This window comes from Salvelinus alpinus, chromosome 22 (genome assembly GCF_045679555.1).
Source record: "Salvelinus alpinus chromosome 22, SLU_Salpinus.1, whole genome shotgun sequence".
Classification (NCBI taxonomy): domain Eukaryota; kingdom Metazoa; phylum Chordata; class Actinopteri; order Salmoniformes; family Salmonidae; genus Salvelinus; species Salvelinus alpinus.
The window spans coordinates 9,581,975-9,603,832 of NC_092107.1; the positions used below are offsets into that span (position 1 = coordinate 9,581,975).

A 21,858-nucleotide genomic window follows, 5' to 3' on the forward strand; every position below is an offset into this window, starting at 1 on the left:
GAGGCAATGCAATTGGCGAATAGATTTCCAAGACAGACAAAAGCAGACCTCAATTGATCTAGCGCTGAAAACAAATTCATTGTCATTGACGACACCCATTCTTAATGCTTTACTTAGTGGGAGAATGGCGATTCAGATCCAAATAGCTCACATCAATTGCGCTGGCCATAGAGAGCAACTCCTGTCACGTGTCGCCTGGAAAGGGAACAAGTCCAGGGGTTCTTGAGCCAACATTTTTGACTCACTGCAATCAATATTTAGCCAATTAGGAGTCGTTTCTTTGACCATTTCACTGTGATATTGGTACATGTTTAGCGATCTTCTAGGTCTAGGATATTTACCTCGGAAGCAACAGTATGCTAGGCTATGTAACCATATTCAATTGTAATAACGATGCAATACTGATGTATTTCAATCTAAATTGTTAGGTTATTTAGTAGTGCTTACCATTATTGCACCATCCAGCAGGTAATATTGGGTGCCTGATGCTTTATTGTTGTGAAACAACCTTCTTTATTGGGAAAGGGCACAATGATTATTCAAACGTCTTGAAGTGTATTGACTCAACCAAACAACGAGCAGAGTCGACCGTTTGAAAGTTATAGCTCTTTCAATCAGAGAAAAGGCGGGGGGATGTTTGAGGTGGGAAGTACAGCTGTCTCGAGAGGCTCCGTCACCGATAATTAGCGATCAATCACGAATTAGTTTAAAAGCTTGAGAAGAACACGGAGAGCACTATTTGATTGCAAAGATTCACTGCTCTCCGATAATTACTTGTTTTTTAAGAGGCATGAAATCGCCTGTGCTTTTATCAGCCTCTTCCGTGGCCTATCACTCCATAAATCAAGACATTTAAGGCAACGAACAATGAATGTGACTGGCCTATGGAAAAAGGTTGATTACATATGGAGTAAGGGCTTAATAAAAACGTTCTAATCAACTGCAACTACTTCATTATTTCATGAGGATCTATTATTTATTTTCTGATAATCAATACCTGCCTGAAAGACATCTGTACAAAACCACTAAGTCAATATCATAAATGTTCAATCGAAAGCCTAGTTCTTCAGCTGCAGATGCTTAAGTTAATTTATAGTTTTGTATGAGAAAATGCACTGGAATTAGAAAAGGTCTGTAGCCACCAAAAACCTATTCATTACATTGTCCAAATAATATGGCATCTTCAACACATATTGTGAGGAAATGCAATAATCAACACAATACTATATTTGCATTCACACAAACAACATGATAGTACCATCATGTATACATAGTCCAGGCGATATGTGAAAAAATATATATAAATTATTTCATAAAAGCATGAAACTTGGTACAGGCATGGAATTTTTATTGAAACAAAATATTTCAGCTTTATTTAACCAGGTAGGCCAGTTGAGAACAAGTTCTCATTTACAACTGCGACCTGGCAGTTGTAATAATACCGTTGCCATGATTCTATCTCAGTCACACCTTTTCAAAACCATTATTTGGGGTGTAGACCAATGCGATACACAACTTCCAACATGTTCCTTTTTTAAATATTGGTCAATAAATGAGCATAGTGTATTCTTGTGGAAGTTCCCTAAAAATAACACTCACCCTGTATCTTGTCCAATACAAATTAGGTTTCAGGCAATAAGAGAAGATAAACAGTGAGGCATTTATTTGGGTCCCTCAGACATCCGTGAGGAATTGGTGTGGTTTATAGCTTGGCATTAAACAAAAGGCTAAACAAATTAATCAACATCAGACTAATGAGAGACTGGAATATTGCAATCACAGAGGATAAACACAATCAATAGAAGAGCTTCGGAAATGATACCGACACAGCCCAATCCAGGGGTGTTAGGAGTTTTTTCAAAGTCGACATCAGCCCATGTACTGTAAACATTGGCATTACTAGAAACATGCAAAAACATAGTTCTTCAGAGGCAGCACAGGTCTGCTCTTCCAGGCTGAGTTTGTGGAGATTGGAGTGTGCAGTAACCCTGGTGGGTCCCTGTAATTGGTTGTACACTGATGCCAAAGCCAGCATCTATCCACAGAAAACAACTTGTCTATGAGTTCACTACAGAGGTGTTGAGTGAAGTTTTCCTTGTTCAACATAGTGCAATTTTGTTTTCTAACCTAACTTCAACACATAACCCTAAACTGAACCAATCACATTTGTTTCCTAAAATGAACTAATCACATGTGTTTCTGTCCTCAAGTCAGAGCTGCCTTCAGAATAAGACGGAACCGCAGGGCTCTCCAGAGGGTGGTGCGGTTTGCCCAACCCATCACCGGGGGCAAACTGCCTTCCCTCCAGGACACCTACAGCACCCGATGTCACAGGAAGGTCAAAAAGATCATTAAGGACCACAACCACCCGAGCTACTGCCTGTTCACCCCGCTATCATCCAGAAGGCGAGGTCAGTACAGGTGCATCAAAGCTGGGACCGAGAGACTACAAACAGCTTATATCTCAAGGCCATCAGACTGTTAAATAGCCATCAGTAGCACCCTAGAGGCTGCTGCGCTATATACATAGACCTGAAATCACTGGGTGCTTTAATAATGGAACACTGGTCACTTTAATAATGTTTACATATTTTGTATTACTCGTCTCATATGTATATACTCTATTCTATTCTACTGTATCTTAGTCTATGCCGTTCCGACATTGCTCGTCCAAATATTTATATATTCTTAATTCCATTCCTTTACTTTGGATGTGTGTATATTGTGTGTATTGTTGTGAAATTGTTAGATATTACTGCACTGTTGGAGCTAGAAACACAAGCATTTCGCTAAACCCACAATAACATCTGCTAAACACGTGTATGTGACCAATAAAATTTGATTTGATTTAAGGAAAACTCCAATCTGCAACAGAGGCTGGACACTGACGATGATGTGAGACAGACATACCACTCACACAGGTGTAGGGGTCGACTGTCCCTTAACTGAATGCTAGACAGCATTGTCAACTCAGGTCTCCCTCTGGTTCCAGGTAGGCGGCAGCTGGGGGAAGGTGGTGGTGGTGTTTGTGTTGGTGGTGACTTCCCCCTCCAACAGCAGGCCCAGAGTGGACTAAAAGCTCAATTTTAAGTAGCTCAGGTAGCTTGTTAGTCAACAGGCACAGTTGTGGCAGACCTTGACCAACTCCCGTCTCCAAGGTGACCAGACAAGGGGCAGGAGTCTACAATAAATCAAGTAGAGGAAACAAAAAGAGAAGCACAGCAAAGCAAGTTAAATCTTGATAAACTAAAAAGACACAATTTCTAATAAAAAAGTAACTGCAAACCCAAAATAATTAATAGATACACACAAAAGTGCTGGTCTTCAATTTGAGGGGAAACAAAGGAGGGGAACATGTGACCTAGACACCCTGGATCTCCATACTACTGTAGATGGGGAATAGATTAAACTCTGAAAGACTTTGAGAGATTATGTCAAAGGTAAAACATCACTCTTGTTTTGACAGGAAGATTAGGACACAAAACACGAAATGTCCTTACATCAAGTTGTTCAACAGAATTCTTAATTGAACTGTATATTTATGTTGAATATCTACCTAAGTATATCTAACTGATATCTACCTTGATATCAATTTCCTCAATAAAACGTTTTGTTGTTGACCTATTTCTATACAGAGGTTTTCAACAAAGTTGTATATTCAGCAAATATTTTTTTCATGCATCAATAAGCATCTGTCTGGGAGATTTAATAGAAACTTGTTTGTTTTCAGATGGTTGCTGAGTTTTTCTGCACTGCAGTAGTAGATGATGCTTTGCTACGTGGAGATTTTAGCCCCAGGTAATAAAAAGTCCTGTTTACATCCAAGTGGGTCAATGCATCACTTCTCTCATTTCCCAGTCTACTTTAGGTATTTTAGAAGAGGGCAATCATAGCACATACCAAAAATCTAACTAATACATTTAATTTGGCCTCCAAATCAGAGTTCTGTTGGGGATGGGAGAGGACTGGCTCATTAAAGGAGAGTTCAGGTTAAATCAGGACAAGAGTGGCAGAGATCGAATATCCCCAGCTCGGATAAACCCGTTGGCCAGGCTTTTTAAGCTGCTGCCGGTGCTGAAACAGTGTCTGAAACCAGAGCCCCAAAGCCCCAGGTGTATTTATACGCTGGAGTAAATAGGGATGAGCAGGCCACAAAATATAATTGGAAGTCTGTGCAACAATAACCCAACGTCAGAGTAAATAAATGTTGCATTTGGGTCTCTAATTACACAGAGATAAGGATTCAACAAGTGAGAAAGATGCTATTGATAGAAGGATGCTGTTTGTTTCCCAAAAAACTCAACAAGATGATTGATACACAATTGACTCTCATGGAAGTTTTATGCACATAATCAGAGGTATAAGTTGGTTGTCAGATTTGTAGTCATACCATAGAGTACCACAGTATGAGGAAATGGTTCCAATCGTGTTTCCACCATTCCCATAGGGTATTTTAGAAACACTTAAAATAAGGGCTGTATTTCGTGTAGGCTTAACCTGACGTGACGTTTTGATAACCATGTAAATCTCCTAGTACAAGGCCTGTATTTACCCCCTTCAAAATGAAACACTAATTAGCTGCTAATGTGGCTATCATAAAGAACTACAAATGCCATGATGATCTGGGCAAGACTGCAGAATCGAGGCAAAGGTAAGAATCTCTGGATTAACTATCTAATGTTAGCTACATTTAGTAATGAATAAATTGGCAACATTTCTTTAAATTGACAATTCTGGGAACTGTCTTGTGCAAGTTTTATATTGACACAATACCTGAAGGCAAAGGTGTCAGCTAGAGATGACGTGCAGGAGCTTGCAGGGATTTGTAGTCTTGTATGATGTCTACTTGATGCTAAGTGGCATTTTCGATTCTGATATTAAATAGAGCCGAATATATTGATAAAAGTCACCTTGTCCGAGAGAGATTTACATGGTTATCAAAACGTCACGCCAGGGTAAGCCTACACGAAACATTTTAAGTGTTTCTAAAATTCCATATGGGAAAAATTATTAGAACCATTTCCCTGTTTGACCTCTAGGTTTTATGGGTATTATGACAGCGCCACTGTGGGGATGTATAGCCTACTTGTATGCATGATTACGTGTGTTGCTTGGTACATTATCAGTGGTGCTGACGACATAAATGCATCATCATCACGTGTGATATGGTCACGTTTGCCTGGTAAATCAGACTGACGGCAGAGCTCAGTCTGGTTTAACCTGACTTAAAGAGATACTTCAGGATTTTAGCAATAAGGCCCTTTATCTACTTCCTCAGAGTCAGATGAATTTGTGGATACCATTGTTATGTCCCTGTGTGCAGTTTGAAGGAAGTTGCTAACTAGCGTTAGCGCAATGACTGGAAGTCTATGGGTACATAGACTTCCAGTCATTGTGCTTCGCTAGTTAGCATTGTCTCACAAAACTACCTCTAACTTCCCTTATACTGGACAGAGACATAAAAATTGCCAAAATCCTGAAGTATCCCTTTAAAGGTCTAACACAGCTGTTTTTATGCTAGTATCATATACTTTCTGGGTAACAATTAAGTACCTTAATGTGATTGTTTTCAATTTAAAAGGTCAAAAAGAAACTGCTTGGCAAAGAGCACTTTCTCAAACAAGAATTTAGCTAGGACTGTCTGGGAGTGGTCTGAGTGGGGAGGGGAAAAGTGAAACCTAGTTGTTATTGTCAGAGAGGTTTGGAACTCTCTTTCTTATTGGTCTAATTTACCTCCTGTTGATGTCACCAGGCAGGCCAAAAATCCATCCCACCAAAAGCTCGAAAGATTAGATTTTTTTAATTTTACACAATATCACAGTATCTTATTCCTTTCACTTTGTTATCTATGTCTACTTCCATCATCCCTTTCTAAGGATTTATTTGTTTTTAAATCACTTCAGGCAGGGATGTCATGCACCTATTATTTTAAAGGGGGCACAAAGTACGTAATGATGGAGAATTTTGCAAACACCTGAAACATATTTTTACTGCAATCTAGATCCATAATCATTATGCCTAATTCTATGTAAAAATATGTCTATTTTCCTGCATAGGTTATCTAAGCATACCTCTTTACCTGTTCAATTATATGTGGGTGGGGGTACTCTTTGCCTGGTCCAGTAAGTGTGCCCCCTCCACAAAATACAGCTGAGAGATAATTTTTATAAATAATTATGATAAAACGTGGACTTAAAAATTAAGGTTAGTAATTAATTTAACATCTGAAACAAAAAAAACAAATCTGAGGGGGCACGTGCCCCTGTGCCCCATATGGGCATGACGCCTCTGCTAAGATAGATACTGTATGTAGTCAACTCCAAAGGTCTTACACCTACACCTAGTGGCTAAACCATAATACTACATATTGAACAAACTGTTGAAGGAATTCTCCATCCCCCCCAAAAAGATAACAATACAAAACAAAATGACCTGATTTCTTTAATTTGATATGTAACTTCTACATATCTGAAACAGTGATACTGTCAGTATCATATGGGGGGGGGGGGTTCAGACAATATTTGAAACAAAATAAAGAACCCACCTCAGAGATGCTCATATCTGAATATACAGGGAATACTGTATCATCTCCTCCTTCAATCAGTTTGTTTTCATTTCAATCTTTTGCACATCTTAGCCCACTAGTCCTCTAAACTATGTGAGGTGAAAAATGTATTTCTTAAATTAACGTTTATATACATTTGGAAATATAATATTGGAGAAAATAAATTAACACAAATTGACAGAGATGGCTTCCTCCTCAGTTTTTAGGTTTCCAGGGTTTCCTCAACAGTGCATGTGGCTAACCTCTGATGTAGGCCTGCTTTGTTCCTCACTGACACTTTTATCACAAATTTGTAATTGTACTTGTAAGTATCGTACTTGCATGTATCAATGGAAGAACAGCACCAGAGCATTGTTTAAGAGCCTCCTTAATAATCAATATTTGCAGAAAGATTAGATCAGATCGATTTAGATGAGGCTAAACAAAAGCTGACTCAATGAGCAGAGAACATCTCTCTGACATCACTGAGACATCAAGAGAAATCAGGTTCAATCTTAAGAGGCGCTCACAACAATTTTCATGGCCCAATGAAATGCACATACTGTATAAGGTCACAATGAAATCTACACCTGAGAAAAACATGTATTTCCCTACCATGGGACAGGTCTTTTGTATATGATATTTCACAACTGGAAGACTGAAAGATGTTTTCTAGTGCAGTGGTCAACAACTATTCTGCCATAAGACCTTACATTATGTAAAACAAACACATACAATTTCCTAACTACTGGTTATTCGACCAGCCTCACCAAGGCTCACCTGTGATTGTCAATAGTGCACTTTGTGCCATCGAGACTGTTTCAAACAAACCAGGTGACAAGCCACCCAGTGAAAAACATTTGGCACATGCTGTCTTAATGACGTCATTTTCTGGTTGTAAACTAGTTGTAAACCAGTTTTCTGGTTGGGAAGAAGTCATAAAACCAGATTTCCAACTAGTCTCGGTTACAACCACATAAAGATGTATTTTTTATGACGAGCTCAGGATTTCATAGTAAATATGTCATATGTTGGTTGTTATCTTGTCACATAACACATTACAACCAGGCGAAGATGTATTTTTCTGGTTACTTACATTAACACAAAGTTTTTATACAACGTGACCATAAAGTCATAAAAGACATCATATTGACCACAATGCAATCCGTTTAAATGGATGAATAAGTGGTTGTACGTACAGTATTCAAGAGAGCATGAATTAAGTTTAGCAGGTTTTTTCCCCCAACGAGATCAACTTTATACACACAGAAACACAGATTCCACGCTGGGAAACATCTGTGAGATGACTTGCGGCTACAGTCAAGGGCTTTTGAGGATAACATTTGCCCTCGTCAACAGTTAATCTGCAAGCGGGACAAGGAATGCAATTGCTTTTCCAAACACAAACAATTCTGCTCATTTCTTTAGGTCAATGTTCTCAACCTTGTGACTCCCTTCTGGCACGCTGTTGACTCGCAGCGGTGTCATATGTAATGGTCCATGTGCTTGCTGTAGCCAGCTGAGTGATAGCCTCCACAATCAACCAGGCCCTGAGACTTACTGTCACGACTTCAACCGAGGCAGGCTCTCCTTCCCGTTCGGGTGGCGCTCGGCGGTCGTCGTCACCGGCCTACTAGCTGCCACTGACTCTTTTTCCTCCCCCTCCTTATGTGTTTATTTGTATCACCTGTGTTCAGTTAATTGTTAATTAGTGTGGCTTTATTAGTCAGCCAGCCCGGACGCTTCTTTGTGCGGGATTGTTTCATTGTGGCTTTTGGATTTCGGGAGTGGATGTTATTATTGTGGACTGGGTTTGTTTATCGTGTCGTTGGACCGTTGTGTGTGACACCCAGTACGTCCGTGTTGGACATTGTGTTTGCAAGTTGAGTATTAAAAGACTCAACATATTGAAGCTCTGCTGTTCCTGCGTCTGACTTCGCACCTCCCGACACTCAGATCGTTACAGAATCCCGCACCAAAAATGGAGTCAGCAGGAGCAGCAGCCAACCCTCTCCCATCGATGGAGGAACGGGTTCTCCACCACACCACCGTCCTCCATCGGATCGGATCAGCCATGGACCAGATGATGGAGAGAATGGAGCGATGGGAGAGGAGTGGGCTCCTCCTCTCCACCTTCGGCTCCCCTTCCACAGGACTCTCCATCCCCCGGCTCCAGCGCGCTCCGTCTTACGCTCCCGAGGGATTATGATGGAGCGGCGGCAGGGTGCCAGGGGTTCTTACTCCAGCTGGAGCTATACCTGGCCACTGTTCGCCCCACTCCCTCGGGAGCGGAGAGGGTGAGTGTCCTCGTCTCCTGCCTAACGGGTCGTGCTCTGGAGTGGGCCAACGCAGTCTGGAATGGCCCGGACTCAGCGAAGGAGCACTACCCGGAGTTTACCCGTCGTTTTCGTGCCGTGTTTGACCACCCCCCAGAGGGCCGAGCGGCGGGTGAGAGACTATTTCATCTCAGGCAGGAGAGGAGGAGCGCACAGGATTTCGCGCTGGAGTTCCGGACCTTGGCCGCGGGATCAGGGTGGAACGACAGGGCCCTTATTGACCACTACCGGTGTAGTCTCCGGGAGGACGTCCGCAGGGAGCTAGCGTGTCGGGACATCGCTCTGTCTTTGGATGAGCTTATCGACATGTCCATCCGACTGGACAATCTGCTGGCTGCCCGCGGGCGTTTGGAGAGGGTCCTGTGCGTTCCACCACCCAGTGCCCCGGCTCCCATCCCGATGGAGTTGGGAGGGGCCGCGCCTAGGGGTATCGGAGGAGGAGGCCTCCCCTGCACCAGCTGTGGTCGGAGAGGACACACGGCCGATCGGTGCTGGGGGGGTCTGTCTGGGAGTCGAGATGTCAGGCGGAACGCTTCTCGATCACCCCAGGTGAGTCAGCACCAAACTCACTCAGAACCCCCTGTCGGTCACATGTTTGTCTCAATTTTTTTTCCTTGATTTTTTCCCCTTTTCCCAGCATAGGGCACTAGTCGATTCAGGTGCAGCTGGGAACTTTATGGATCGCGGACTCGCCCGAGAGTTGGGCGTTCCGCTCGTGCCGATAGATTCTCCCTTTCCCGTGCACTCCCTAGATAGCCGACCATTAGGGTCAGGGGTGGTCAGGGAGGCCACAGTTCCCCTGGACATGGTGACGCAGGGGAATCATAGGGAACGTATCAGTCTCTTTATTATTGATTCGCCTGCGTTTCCAGTGGTGCTGGGTATTCCCTGGTTGGCCCGGCACAATCCCAGTATTTCGTGGAGACAGGGGGTTCTCCAGGGGTGGTCAGAGGAGTGTTCTGGAAGGTGTCTGGGAGTTTCCATTGGTGCCACGTCGGTGGAGAGTCCAGACCAGGGTTCCACGGTGCGCATTCCCCCCGAGTATGCCGATTTGGCAATCGCTTTCTGTAAAAAGAAAGCGACGAAATTACCACCACATCGACCGGGTAGGGATTGTGCGATAGATCTCCAGGTTAACGCTGCGCTTCCCAAGAGTCACGTGTACCCTTTGTCCCAAGAGGAGACGTTGGCTATGGAGACATATGTCGCGGAGTCTCTGGGACAGGGGTACATTCGGCCCTCCATCTCACCCGTCTCCTCGAGTTTCTTTTTTGTGAAGAAGAAGGAGGGAGGTTTGCGTCCGTGTATTGATTATAGAGGTCTAAATGCCATCACAGTGGGGTTTAGTTACCCACTACCTCTCATCGCTTCGGCGGTGGAATCATTTCACGGAGCGCAGTTCTTTACAAAACTGGACCTCAGGAGCGCGTACAGTCTGGTGCGTATTCGGAAAGGAGACGAGTGGAAAACCGCATTTAGTACCACATCGGGCCACTATGAGTACTGCGTCATGCCGTATGGGTTAAAGAATGCTCCAGCTGTTTTCCAATCCTTTGTAGACGACATTCTCAGGGACCTGCACGTGCAGGGGGTAGTTGTGTATATCGATGACATTCTGATCTACTCAACTACTCAAGCCGCGCATGTATCTCTGGTGCGCAAAGTGCTTGGCAGACTGCTGGAGCATGACCTATACGTCAAGGCTGAGAAGTGTGTGTTCTCCAAACAAGCCGTCTCCTTCCTGGGTTATCGCATTTCCACCTCGGGGGTGGTGGTGGAGAGTGACCGCATAAAGGCCGTGCGTAATTGGCCGACTCCAACCACGGTGAAAGAGGTGCAGCGGTTTTTGGGTTTTGCCAACTACTACCGGAGATTTATCCGGGGTTTTGGTCAGGTAGCGGCTCCCATTACCTCACTGCTAAAGGGGGGCCCGGTGCGGTTGCGGTGGTCAGCGGCGGCGGACGGAGCTTTCAACAGGTTGAAGGCTCTGTTCACGGATGCTCCCGTGTTGGCGCACCCGGATCCCTCTTTAGCATTCATAGTGGAGGTGGACGCGTCCGAGGCTGGGGTGGGTGCCGTGCTATCACAGCGCTCGGGTACGCCACCAAAACTCCGCCCCTGCGCTTTCTTCTCTAGTAAGCTCAGTGCAGCGGAGCGTAACTATGATGTGGGGGATCGGGAGTTGTTAGCGGTGGTCAGGGCTCTGAAGGTGTGGAGACACTGGCTTGAGGGGGCTAAGCACCCTTTTCTCATCTGGACCGACCACCAGAATCTGGAGTATATTCGGGCAGCTCGGAGACTGAACCCGCGTCAGGCAAGGTGGGCCATGTTTTTCACCCGGTTTAGATTCACGTTGTCCTACAGACCCGGTTCCCAAAACGTAAAGGCTGACGCACTGTCTCGCCTTCACGACACGGAGGATAGGACCACCGAGCCCACTCCCATCATCCCCGCCTCGAGGCTGATAGCGCCAGTGGTATGGGAGGTGGACTCGGACATCGAGCGGGCGTTACGGGCGGAACCCGCGCCTCCTCAGTGCCCGGCGGGCCGTAAGTACGTACCGCTTGGTGTTCGGGACCGGCTGATTCGGTGGGCTCATGTCCTACCCTCCTCGGGTCACCCTGGGGTGACGAGGACAGTGGGGAGCCTTCGGGGAAGGTATTGGTGGCCTACCTTAGCTCGGGACGTTAGGGTTTATGTCTCCTCCTGTTCGGTATGCGCTCAGAGTAAGGCTCCTAGGCACCTTCCTAGAGGGAAGTTGCAACCCCTCCCCGTTCCACAACGGCCATGGTCTCATCTGTCCGTGGACTTCCTGACCGATCTTCCCCCTTCTCAGGGAAACACTACGGTTCTGGTAATTGTGGATCGGTTTTCTAAGTCCTGCCGTCTCCTCCCGTTGCCCGGTAGCCCTACTGCCCTACAGACTGCGGAAGCCTTATTCACTCACGTCTTCCGGCACTACGGGGTGCCGGAGGACATCGTTTCTGATCGGGGCCCCCAGTTCACGTCCCGAGTATGGAGGGCGTTCATGGAGCGTCTGGGGGTCACGGTCAGCTTGACTTCCGGTTTTCACCCCGAGAGTAATGGGCAGGTGGAGAGAGTGAACCAGGAGGTGGGTAGGTTTCTGCGGTCCTATTGCCAGGACCGGCCAGGGGAGTGGGCGAGATACATTCCCTGGGCCGAGATGGCTCAGAACTCACTACGCCACTCCTCTACTAATGTGTCCCCCTTTCAGTGTGTGTTGGGGTACCAGCCGGTCCTGGCACCATGGCATCCGAGCCAGACTGAGGCTCCTGCGGTGGAGGAGTGTGTACAGCGCTCCAAGGAGACCTGGAGGGCCGTCCAGGAGTCCCTTCAACAAGCCACTAGGAGGCAGAAGAGGAGCGCTGACCGCCACCACAGTGAGGCTCCCGTGTTTGTACCGGGGGAAAGGGTCTGGCTCTCGACCCGAAACCTACCCCTCCGCTTGCCCTGCCGGAAGCTGAGGCCGCAGTGTGTAGGGCCCTTCAAAGTCCTGAGGAGAATAAACGAGGTGTGTTATCGATTAAAACTCCCTTCCTATTATCGTATTAACCCCTCGTTTCATGTGTCTCTCCTCAGGCCGGTGGTAGCTGGTCCCCTGCAGGACGGTGAGGTGCCGGAGGTCCCTCCCCCCCTCTGGACATCGAGGGGTCCCCGGCGTACACGATACGGGCCATTCTGGACTCGAGACGCCGGGTGAGGGGCCTGCAGTACCTCGTGGACTGGGAGGGGTACGGTCCTGAGGAGAGGTGCTGGGTACCGGTGGAGGACATTTTGGATCCATCTATGTTAAGGGATTTCCATCGCCTCCATCCGGATCGCCCCGCGCCTCGTCCTCCGGGTCGACCTCGAGGCCGGTGTCGGCGCGCTGCGGGAGCCGCGCGTCAGAGGGGGGGTACTGTCACGACTTCAACCGAGGCAGGCTCTCCTTCCCGTTCGGGTGGCGCTCGGCGGTCGTCGTCACTGGCCTACTAGCTGCCACTGACTCTTTTTCCTCCCCCTCCTTATGTGTTTATTTGTATCACCTGTGTTCAGTTAATTGTTAATTAGTGTGGCTTTATTAGTCAGCCAGCCCGGACGCTTCTTTGTGCGGGATTGTTTCATTGTGGCTTTTGGATTTCGGGAGTGGATGTTATTATTGTGGACTGGGTTTGTTTATCGTGTCGTTGGACCGTTGTGTGTGACACCCAGTACGTCCGTGTTGGACATTGTGTTTGCAAGTTGAGTATTAAAAGACTCAACATATTGAAGCTCTGCTGTTCCTGCGTCTGACTTCGCACCTCCCGACACTCAGATCGTTACACTTACAGTAGCCCTGCCCTCTCCAACTTCACTCTCTTCTCTCTCTGCTCTCACTAACAACAATACTGTCAAATTAGAAATGTCAACAATACTGTCAAATGACCATATGTACAGTACAGTACATCCAGGTCCAACCACCCATTGACTCTGGTGGGGTCTCTCACTGTTATTTGAGCAGAAACTTAAGCCTCAGGATGGGGATGAGCAAGTCTGCTCTCCAGGGAAGCGGATGTCATTCCTGAAGGAGGGTCTCCCTCCAGTTGAAGCTGTGGTTGGGTCCATGTGTGAGGGGCAGGATGGGCGGGTCCACCAGCTGCCAGACCCCTGTGTCGCCCTGCTCCTCGCAGGAACAGAAACCCAGGTAGGGGATCTACAGGAGGGAAAGAGGCTCTCGTCAGCCGCAACAAAGGCAGTATGGGTGGAAAGGCAGGGGGGGAGAAAGAGAAAGGCAGACAGAGAGAGAGACAGACAGAAACACAGGCAGAAACACAGGTACAGAGAGACCGGCATAGAGTGAAAGTAAGAGTGAAAAAGAGTGAGGGGGAAGACACAATGAGATCAAAAGAAAAGATCACATTGAGCGAGTAAAATAAACTCCAGCTGACCTTCCTGACTACTTGGATGAAGTCCTTGGAGGTCTGGGGGCTGCGGCCCTGGAGCTGCCGGGTGCAGGCCTCCAGAGAGGAAGCGTGGGCAACAATCAGTATGTTGTTTCCTACAGAGTGGGAGATGAGGAAATGAGGGAACGGAAGAACAACACGGACCAAATGAATCCCAATGTTCATCCCACACATGATTTTTCTGTATCACATCTGGGTTAAAAAAGTATTTGTTTTCTTTCAAATACCCTGAGCGTTTGATTGAGCCTGTCTAGAGTGGAGTGGGAGATGAGAAGTGTTTGCACTTTTGGGATCCGTCTTGGAATCCGTTGATTCCATTGCGCCAGGCAAGCTCAATCGAGCACAGCCAAAGGATTTGAAAGATAAGTACTAATTCAACCCAGGACTGTTTTATAAATTCACATCCCATCCAAAGCCACAGCAGTGACTGAACCCTGCATCATAATTACCCATGTTTTTGCAGTCAAACAGAATGTCTTTGGTCACTTGGTAGCTCCGGCTCATGTACGTGTCATAGGACTCCGACACGCTAAGTTTGCTTATCGGTATGAGAGGTCTGTGGGAAGAAACAGAGAGAACATGTGAGACAGAGGTATTGCTGAAAAGGCTCTGGCCCCATCCAGTAACAACCCTTAGCCCCTACCTTTACCACTTCATGTACGTAGGTCAGAAGGAATTAAATAAGCATAGGCAATAACGTGGTCGCTCCATCATTTTCTATGATAGTCTTAATGGAATGTTGACCATATTATTTGTATATATCTGGTTTCTTTATAGCTGTGCCTAGGTCCAAGGCTAGAGGGACTAGGGGTTGGGCCTAACTCTGCGTTTACACATCGAAGCGGCATCGTGCTGTGAAACATTGGAAGCCATTCGCTTTCAGTGGTGTGAAAAGTACCTTATTGTCATATTTGAGTAAAAGTAAAGATACCTTAATAGAAAATGACTCAAGTAAAAATGAAAGTCACCCAGTAAAATACCAACGTGAGTAGAAGTCGAAAAGTATTTGGTTTTATATGTACTTAAGTATCAAAAGAAAAAGGTATAAATCATTTCAAATTCCTTATATTAAGCAAATCAGACGGCACCATTTTCTTATTTTTTTAATGTACGCATAACCAGGGGCACGGCACACTCCAACACTCAGAACTTAAGTTACAAACGAAGCATGTGTTTAGTGAGTCCGCCAGATCAGATCAGAGGCAGTAGGGATGACCAGGAATGTTCTCTTGATAAGTGTATGAATTAGACAATTTGTCTGTCCTGCTAAGCATTCAAAATGTAATGAGTACTTTTGGGTGTCAGGGAAAATGTATGGAGTAAAAAGTACATCACTTTCGTTCAGAATGTGTGAAGTAAAAGTAAGAGATGTCAAAAATATAAATAGTAAAGTACAGATACTCCAAAAATAAGTTTCAAGTATTTTTACTTAAGTACTTTACACCACTGTTCATTTTAAATGTAAGGAAAGCAAAATAAGCAGAGTGGGCGGGGGACTGTTGAGCGATGCGAGCACGGACGTGGAAGCTGAAAAGGGCAGGCAGAATTTTCTTCAGATCCTCAGTGATATCGCTATGCGAGTGACCAATCGAATCTCACCATAGCTTCCAACCCCTACTGGATTGGCTGACAATAGCTGTTGATACATAGCACTACCTAGCATGCTTTCAAGCTTGTTAGCACCCACATGAGGGCGAGGCTATCGTGGCTAGACGAGTGACGCTTGTATAGTGTAAATGGCCAGTAAGAGTACAGGTTGGAGGTGAACCAGGAAATAGTCTTGCCTGTATCACCTGTATGTTGTGTCAACAGTGAAGTGGGATGCAGCCAGGTCTGTGGGAGGGATCCAGGCAGGAAGAGAGCTCCCAGAGACCCACTTGGTCCACTCGAATAGCCCTGGCTCCACTCTGATCTTCAGCTTGCCATCCTGCTGCAGACCTGCAAGAGGAGACAGAGAGGCACATCAGCAAAAGAGGAAGACTGCAGCCTCTGCTACACACAAAAGCCCTGTCCAAAAACAACCCGTAGTCCCCTAGCCCCTAGTCCCCTAGCCCCTAGGCACTTATGTAGATCTGAAAGCATTGGATTGAAACGATCGGATTAATGTAAGCGATATGGAGACAATTTCCCTTAGCCTATCAGCAGTGGCGTATATTCATGGATGCCAAATTTTTACAATATATATATATATATATACAGTACCAGTACCAAAAGTTTGGACACACCTACTCATTCAAGGGTTTTTCTTTATTTGTACTATTCTCCACATTGTAGAATAATAGTGAAGACATCAAAACTATGAAATAACACATGGAATCATGTAGTAACCAAAAAAGTGAAATCAAATATATTTTATATTCTTTGAAGTAGCCACCTTTGCATTGATGCAGCTTTGTACACTCTTTCCTTCAGCAGTCCTCATGAGAGCCAGTTGATTTGTTAGAAAAATGTTTGGTTACTACATGATTCCATGTGTGTTATTTCATAGTTTTGATGTCTTCACTATTACTCTACAATGTAGAAATTAGTAAAAATAAACAAGAACCTTGGAATCAGTAGGTGTGTCCACATTTTTGACTGGTACTGTATATATAATAATAATTTACTAATATATATATTTTTTAAATCTTTCCGCTCTCTGTGCTTCATAATTCTCCTTCAATTCACAAGAGGCTGAATGTATTTCACCGGAGAATGCATCCGAGCGAGCAAAACAGCGCCCTTCCGTCTCTGTATGTGTAGGTCATCTATCTGAGACTGTTTGGTCCAAAAGAGTATGACATTGTTGCCACCCGTATAAAATAATAGCCAATCAGCATTGAGCTAAACTGAGTGAGCTCAACTGTGAATGGTCCTGGCGCACCAAAAAAAGTCTCAAGGGAAGCCAGTTTGGATTTGGCGTCAAATCACATTGAGAGCATACGTCATTGACAGAAATGTTTTTAATTGTTGCATCTCGTTGTGTTGTTGTCCTCTGGTGGCTAGCTAGCTAGCTAAAAAGTGTTCCTTTCCTAAATTAGCCATGGATGGAGATAGAGATTTGGACTTGTGGTTTTACTTAATTCTCTGTACTGGCCAATGATTATAACGGCAATTCTGATCCAACCATTCATTCATACATTGTCCCCCTGACCTGAAGGGATGGAAGTTCAATATGTAGCTAGATGTAGAAGGTTTATGTTAACTAGCTAGCGTTGCCAATGAAAGGAAGTTAGGCTAGCGAGTAAGCATTTTAGCCAGGTAGCCTAGGACAAGAAAAAATAAAAGCGTGTGCTGTATGACACAGTAATAGACCGTTCGTCAACATGAAAGAGAGGAGGATGGCATTGGTGTTTCTCTACAAGTAGGGTGAGCCAACATGTTTTTTCTACTTGCACGAATGTGCACGCAGACACACATACACACAGAAATCAGAACCATGGACAGCCACATCATATTTAGCTTACGTTGATTGGGCTAAATAGTTTTTGGTATATTTTAGACTGTATTAGACTAAGCATAAGTGATTTGATGATGTTGATATCTTGAAGTTGAAAGGGTGCTGTTATAGTGGAGGCAGCTCGTGTTTTCTTTGTGACTTGCGGTAACTCTCCGTGGTTCTAAATCAATAGTTGTTTAGTATTCTGAAAATGTTGGAACATTAACTTGCTGTTGGTCACTGTTTGTTACATGCAATATGCTTTGTGGAGTCCGGTTTTGTGATGAATCAAAGGTGTAGTTGAATTTATTCTGCCACTGTGTCTTATTGTCTGGGCCTTAGGCTTATATATCATAGTAAGGCATATGAACTAACCGGTTATAGAGCAAACAATGCGATTATCACAACACATAGGTTTTAATGGTTTTTTTTCTGGCTTCCCCAGTGATTTTACCCATGCACCGCTACTGCCCATCAGAAGGAAAGGGAACTACTATCATATTGACTAATGGTATCAAACCCCTCTCAGATCTACATACAGTCAGTGCTTCGGGGGAAAGGGTTGGGGGGGGGGGGGGGGGGACTCTGGACAGTACCAGAACACATTATATGCTCTCAACTATGTTTATTGACAACATTTCAACCATTAAAGGGGCAATCCACAGTTGAAACAATAACAAAGCATACTCCCTGCCACTGTTTCGGGATGGGGCCGGAGAAATGTAACCATTTTCAAAGCTATGGACAGAGATATGGATGCAAGAACTGACCATCCATGATGTAATATGATAGTTTTAACCATGTTTGTAGGCTATACAGTGTATGTTTACATTTAGTTTGTTTACAAACATTGGAGTAAAAAAACATATATTTTGGTTCTGATGGGGTACGACAGTTGTTAAGCTGATGAGGCATTTATAAATTAGATTGTTTACATATAATTCCAAAAAGACAGTACATAAAACATGAAAACACAGAAACTACACAAAATAATTCATTCAAAGTGCAATATCTTCACATTTAAAGTGAAAGTGCAATATACTATATACTGGAGGGACAAATAGACTATCTATTATACAACCTAATGGCTGTTGGAGTAAAAGAGTCCCCATATCTATCTGTTTAAATTTTCTTTTGAAGAATCTCTTTCCCCTTGTCCGGCTGCTGCTGTGACTGAGTTTTGAGTGAAGGGGATGAGTACTGTCCTGTAAAATGCTTTCACGTTTTAGGAGGATGAGTTTTGTGTACAGGTTGGTGGCTGATTCATGATCTATACCAATTATCCTTCCCGCCGTCTTAATCAAGCGCTGAAGCTTGACTTGGTCTTTTACTCTCATGTTTCCGAGCGCGCATATCAGACCAAAGTACAGCACACTCTGGACAGATTTATAGAACATTTGTAAGATACGGCGGTCAACATTAAAATGGTTCAGTTTGCATAAAAAAACATTATCTGTTACAATTTCTTTATCTTTGCAAAGGCACAGTCATTGAATTTCAGTGTATTTTCTATTTTGATTCCCAGGTATTTATATGTGGTCACTCTATCGACTGATTCCCCATTGATCTTCGTAGGTGGTAGTGGAGTTTTGTTCCTTCTGAAATCAATTTCCATCTCTTTTGTTTTCTTAACGTTTCTTTCAAGAAAGTTATTTGCACACCACTGGATAAATGTTGCAGTTTGTCACGTTCCTGACCTTATTTCCTTTGTTTAGTCTTTGTTTAGTTGGTCAGGACGTGAGCTGGGTGGGCATTCTATGTTTTGTGTTTCTATGTTGGGTTTGTTGTTTGGCCTAATATGATCTTCGTAGGTGGTAGTGGAGTTTTGTTCCTTCTGAAATCAATTTCCATCTCTTTTGTTTTCTTAACGTTTCTTTCAAGAAAGTTATTTGCACACCACTGGATAAATGTTGCAGTTTGTCACGTTCCTGACCTTATTTCCTTTGTTTAGTCTTTGTTTAGTTGGTCAGGACGTGAGCTGGGTGGGCATTCTATGTTTTGTGTTTCTATGTTGGGTTTGTTGTTTGGCCTAATATGGTTCTCAATCAGAGGCAGGTGTTTGTCATTGTCTCTGATTGGGAACCATATTAAGGTAGCCTGTTTTTACTGTTGGTTTGTGGGTGATTGTTTCCTGTCTTTGTGTTCTGCACAAGATAGGGCTGTTTTCGGTTTTCACATTTATTGTTTTGTAGCTTGTAGTGTTCACGTTCTTATTCTTTATTAAACATGTTGAACACTAGCCGCGCTGCGTTTTGGTCCTCTCCTTCATCCCAGGAAGAAAGCCGTTACACAATTCCTCTATCAAAACCTTGAAGAGAGGCTTGGTCTGGGTGGAGGAAACCCTCCACAGCGGTGTCATCTGCATATTATTTTAAAAAGTGCGAGCTGCGTCAGAGGCTTGACAATCGTTTGTGTACTGATGAGTTCTGGCTAAACTTGGAATATTGTTAATTATCAGGTATCCTATTGAAATATTGAGTGCTATAGTCTAGGGTCTACACCAGAAGTTAATGGTTATCTGTAGGAGGAATGTATATGGTGGAGGCAATTAAGCTTGGAATGTAATGAGTAAAGTAAAGGTAATCACATGTGGCAGACACTGATAAGGATGGAGAGATGTGGTTTAGTGAGGAAGGGGGTCGAGGTCAGGTCAGGTCACATTAAGGGAGAAAGAAGAGTTTATTGCCCGTATCACTTAACTTCCTGCCTAGCAATAAAGATGTAATGTTTAGAGAGGAGACCACCCAAATTGGGGTATATACACTACCACTGGTGGAAATGTGTTTTTATCTGTTCAGCTGTTCGATCCTTTGGGTGAATAAACTTGGTTGGAGCTTTTATATTTTCCGTCAATTTCTTACTCTGATATTTAGAACCTAACAGTACAGTGTGTATAGTATCGGTGAAAGCACCTAACCCTGAGGGGCTCCCGTATTCACCGTTCTAGATGTAGAGATGGCGGAGGTAAACTTCACTTGTTGAGTACGGTTCCCAAGGAAACTATTAATCCACTTGATCAGTAGAGAGTTGAAACCCAAATTCACCAGCTTATCCACCAGTAGGTGGAGTTGAATGGTGTTAAATGCGCTACTGAAGTCAATGAATACAATTGTCATTAGGCTATTTGCCTTTTCTAAATGTTGGTAGATATTGTTCAGCATGTCCAGTAACGCATCATCAACACCCCTGGAGGCGCGGTATGCAAATTGGTTTGGCCTGTTGTTTTTAGGTATTGGGAAAATCAGCGACTTCTTCCATGAGTCTGGAACTTTCCCACTGTTCAGTGACAGCTAGAACAGCTTCTGGAATGGTAATGCGGTATCCGCTGCCTCTTCCAGGTCATCGGTGCTGTCCGTCAGGGCCGCCCAGTCATTGGACTCAAAACAGTCCTGGAGGCCTTCAGTAGCTTCAGGAGTCCAGCTTTTAATCTCCACCTTTTCGGCCTTCTCTCCCTGCAGACGCGCTTTGTAGACTGGCATGAGCTGAACCATGTTATGATCCCAACCCCCAAGATTGGGTAGTGCTCTGGAAAAATACGCACCTGGGATGTTACCATATCAGACGTCCAGACAGGCTTCATTTGGGGTAGGACATGTAACATATTGCTGATATGATGGTAAATGTTCAGATAGATTGCACATGTTAAAGTCTACCATGAATAGCTTTACCTCTTCAGGTGACTCTGTCTCAGCCTGGGATACAAGGTCATGAATCAAGTCGGCAGCTATTTGGATGTCAGCGGAGGACGCTATGTAAACAATAAATAATCGGACCTGATTTACTTCCTGTGGCAGGTCGTATGGCCGTAGGTTAAGAGCAATGAGTTCAATGTCTTTAGTGCAGACCTTGTGCTTAGTTGTAATATGGGCAGGATTGCAGTACTTCTCATTGATGAATGCACAAACACCACCACCATTTCTCTTACCACAGTTGATGTTTCGGTCCATTCTAACAATAGTGTAGCTATGCAGCTCCACAACGGAGTCGGGATCCTGTTCCGTAAGGCCTCAAATAGACAGATCAAGCAGGCTTGTCGGTACTCTGAGATGTATTGGGTACAAGCCCATAACTCCTCAGTCTTATTCCTCATGCTTTGTACATGTCCATGCATAATAGATGGAAAAGGTGTTCTGAAGGGCTGTTTTTTCATCCGATTCTGAATTCCACCTCTACTGCCACGCTTCATTGGTTTAGAAGCCTTTCCTTGGGAACAGGTTGATTGTAATGATGGTGGTATTCCATTGCAGTGTAGACTTGCAGCAAAGGGTCGGAGATTAAGCAGGACATCTCTTGTGTATGATATCCGCTGTTGCGGCTCGCTGTATCCATTGAGGGCTAGGTCGACAGCTTGTTTGGTGCGTTTCACAAAAAAAACGGATTAAAACTAACAGCCAAAGTACTGTTATTTGCCTCATTATTAATACCACTAAAAACTTGGTTGGTTGAGGTAGATCGCAACTTTAAAACACTTTAAACAGAAAAACAAAAACAGGAAGAGACGAGCACAAATGACCGTGTCGCTGCAAGAACAGACGCCACAACACTCCAACCTCAACCCCTGTAAAATGGATGTAGCAACTGCAGATTGCCTCTTTAAGTCTTCATCAAGTGTTAGAG

General features: G+C 44.4%; 1 protein-coding gene across 2 annotated transcripts in view; it reads right to left on the reverse strand.

Moving 5' to 3' along the window:
• Positions 1–1,331: 1,331 nt before the first annotated feature.
• LOC139548941 (ubiquitin-associated and SH3 domain-containing protein B-like) overlaps positions 1,332–21,858 on the reverse strand; it is a 49,001-nt gene continuing 28,474 nt past the window's right edge. The window contains exons 11-15 of one of the 2 annotated variants that reach the window (XR_011669796.1): positions 15,617–15,761; positions 14,273–14,379; positions 13,809–13,918; positions 13,368–13,573; positions 1,332–3,181 (exon numbers count right to left, since the gene is read on the reverse strand). Coding sequence is in view for 1 of the 2 variants with exons in the window: in XM_071358914.1 (XP_071215015.1) it covers positions 13,436–13,573; positions 13,809–13,918; positions 14,273–14,379; positions 15,617–15,761 (500 nt within the window). In the remaining variant the exon portion in view is untranslated. Of the gene's footprint in view, positions 13,574–13,808; positions 13,919–14,272; positions 14,380–15,616; positions 15,762–21,858 lie in introns of both variants that reach the window. The other variant, XM_071358914.1, reaches the window with a different exon arrangement.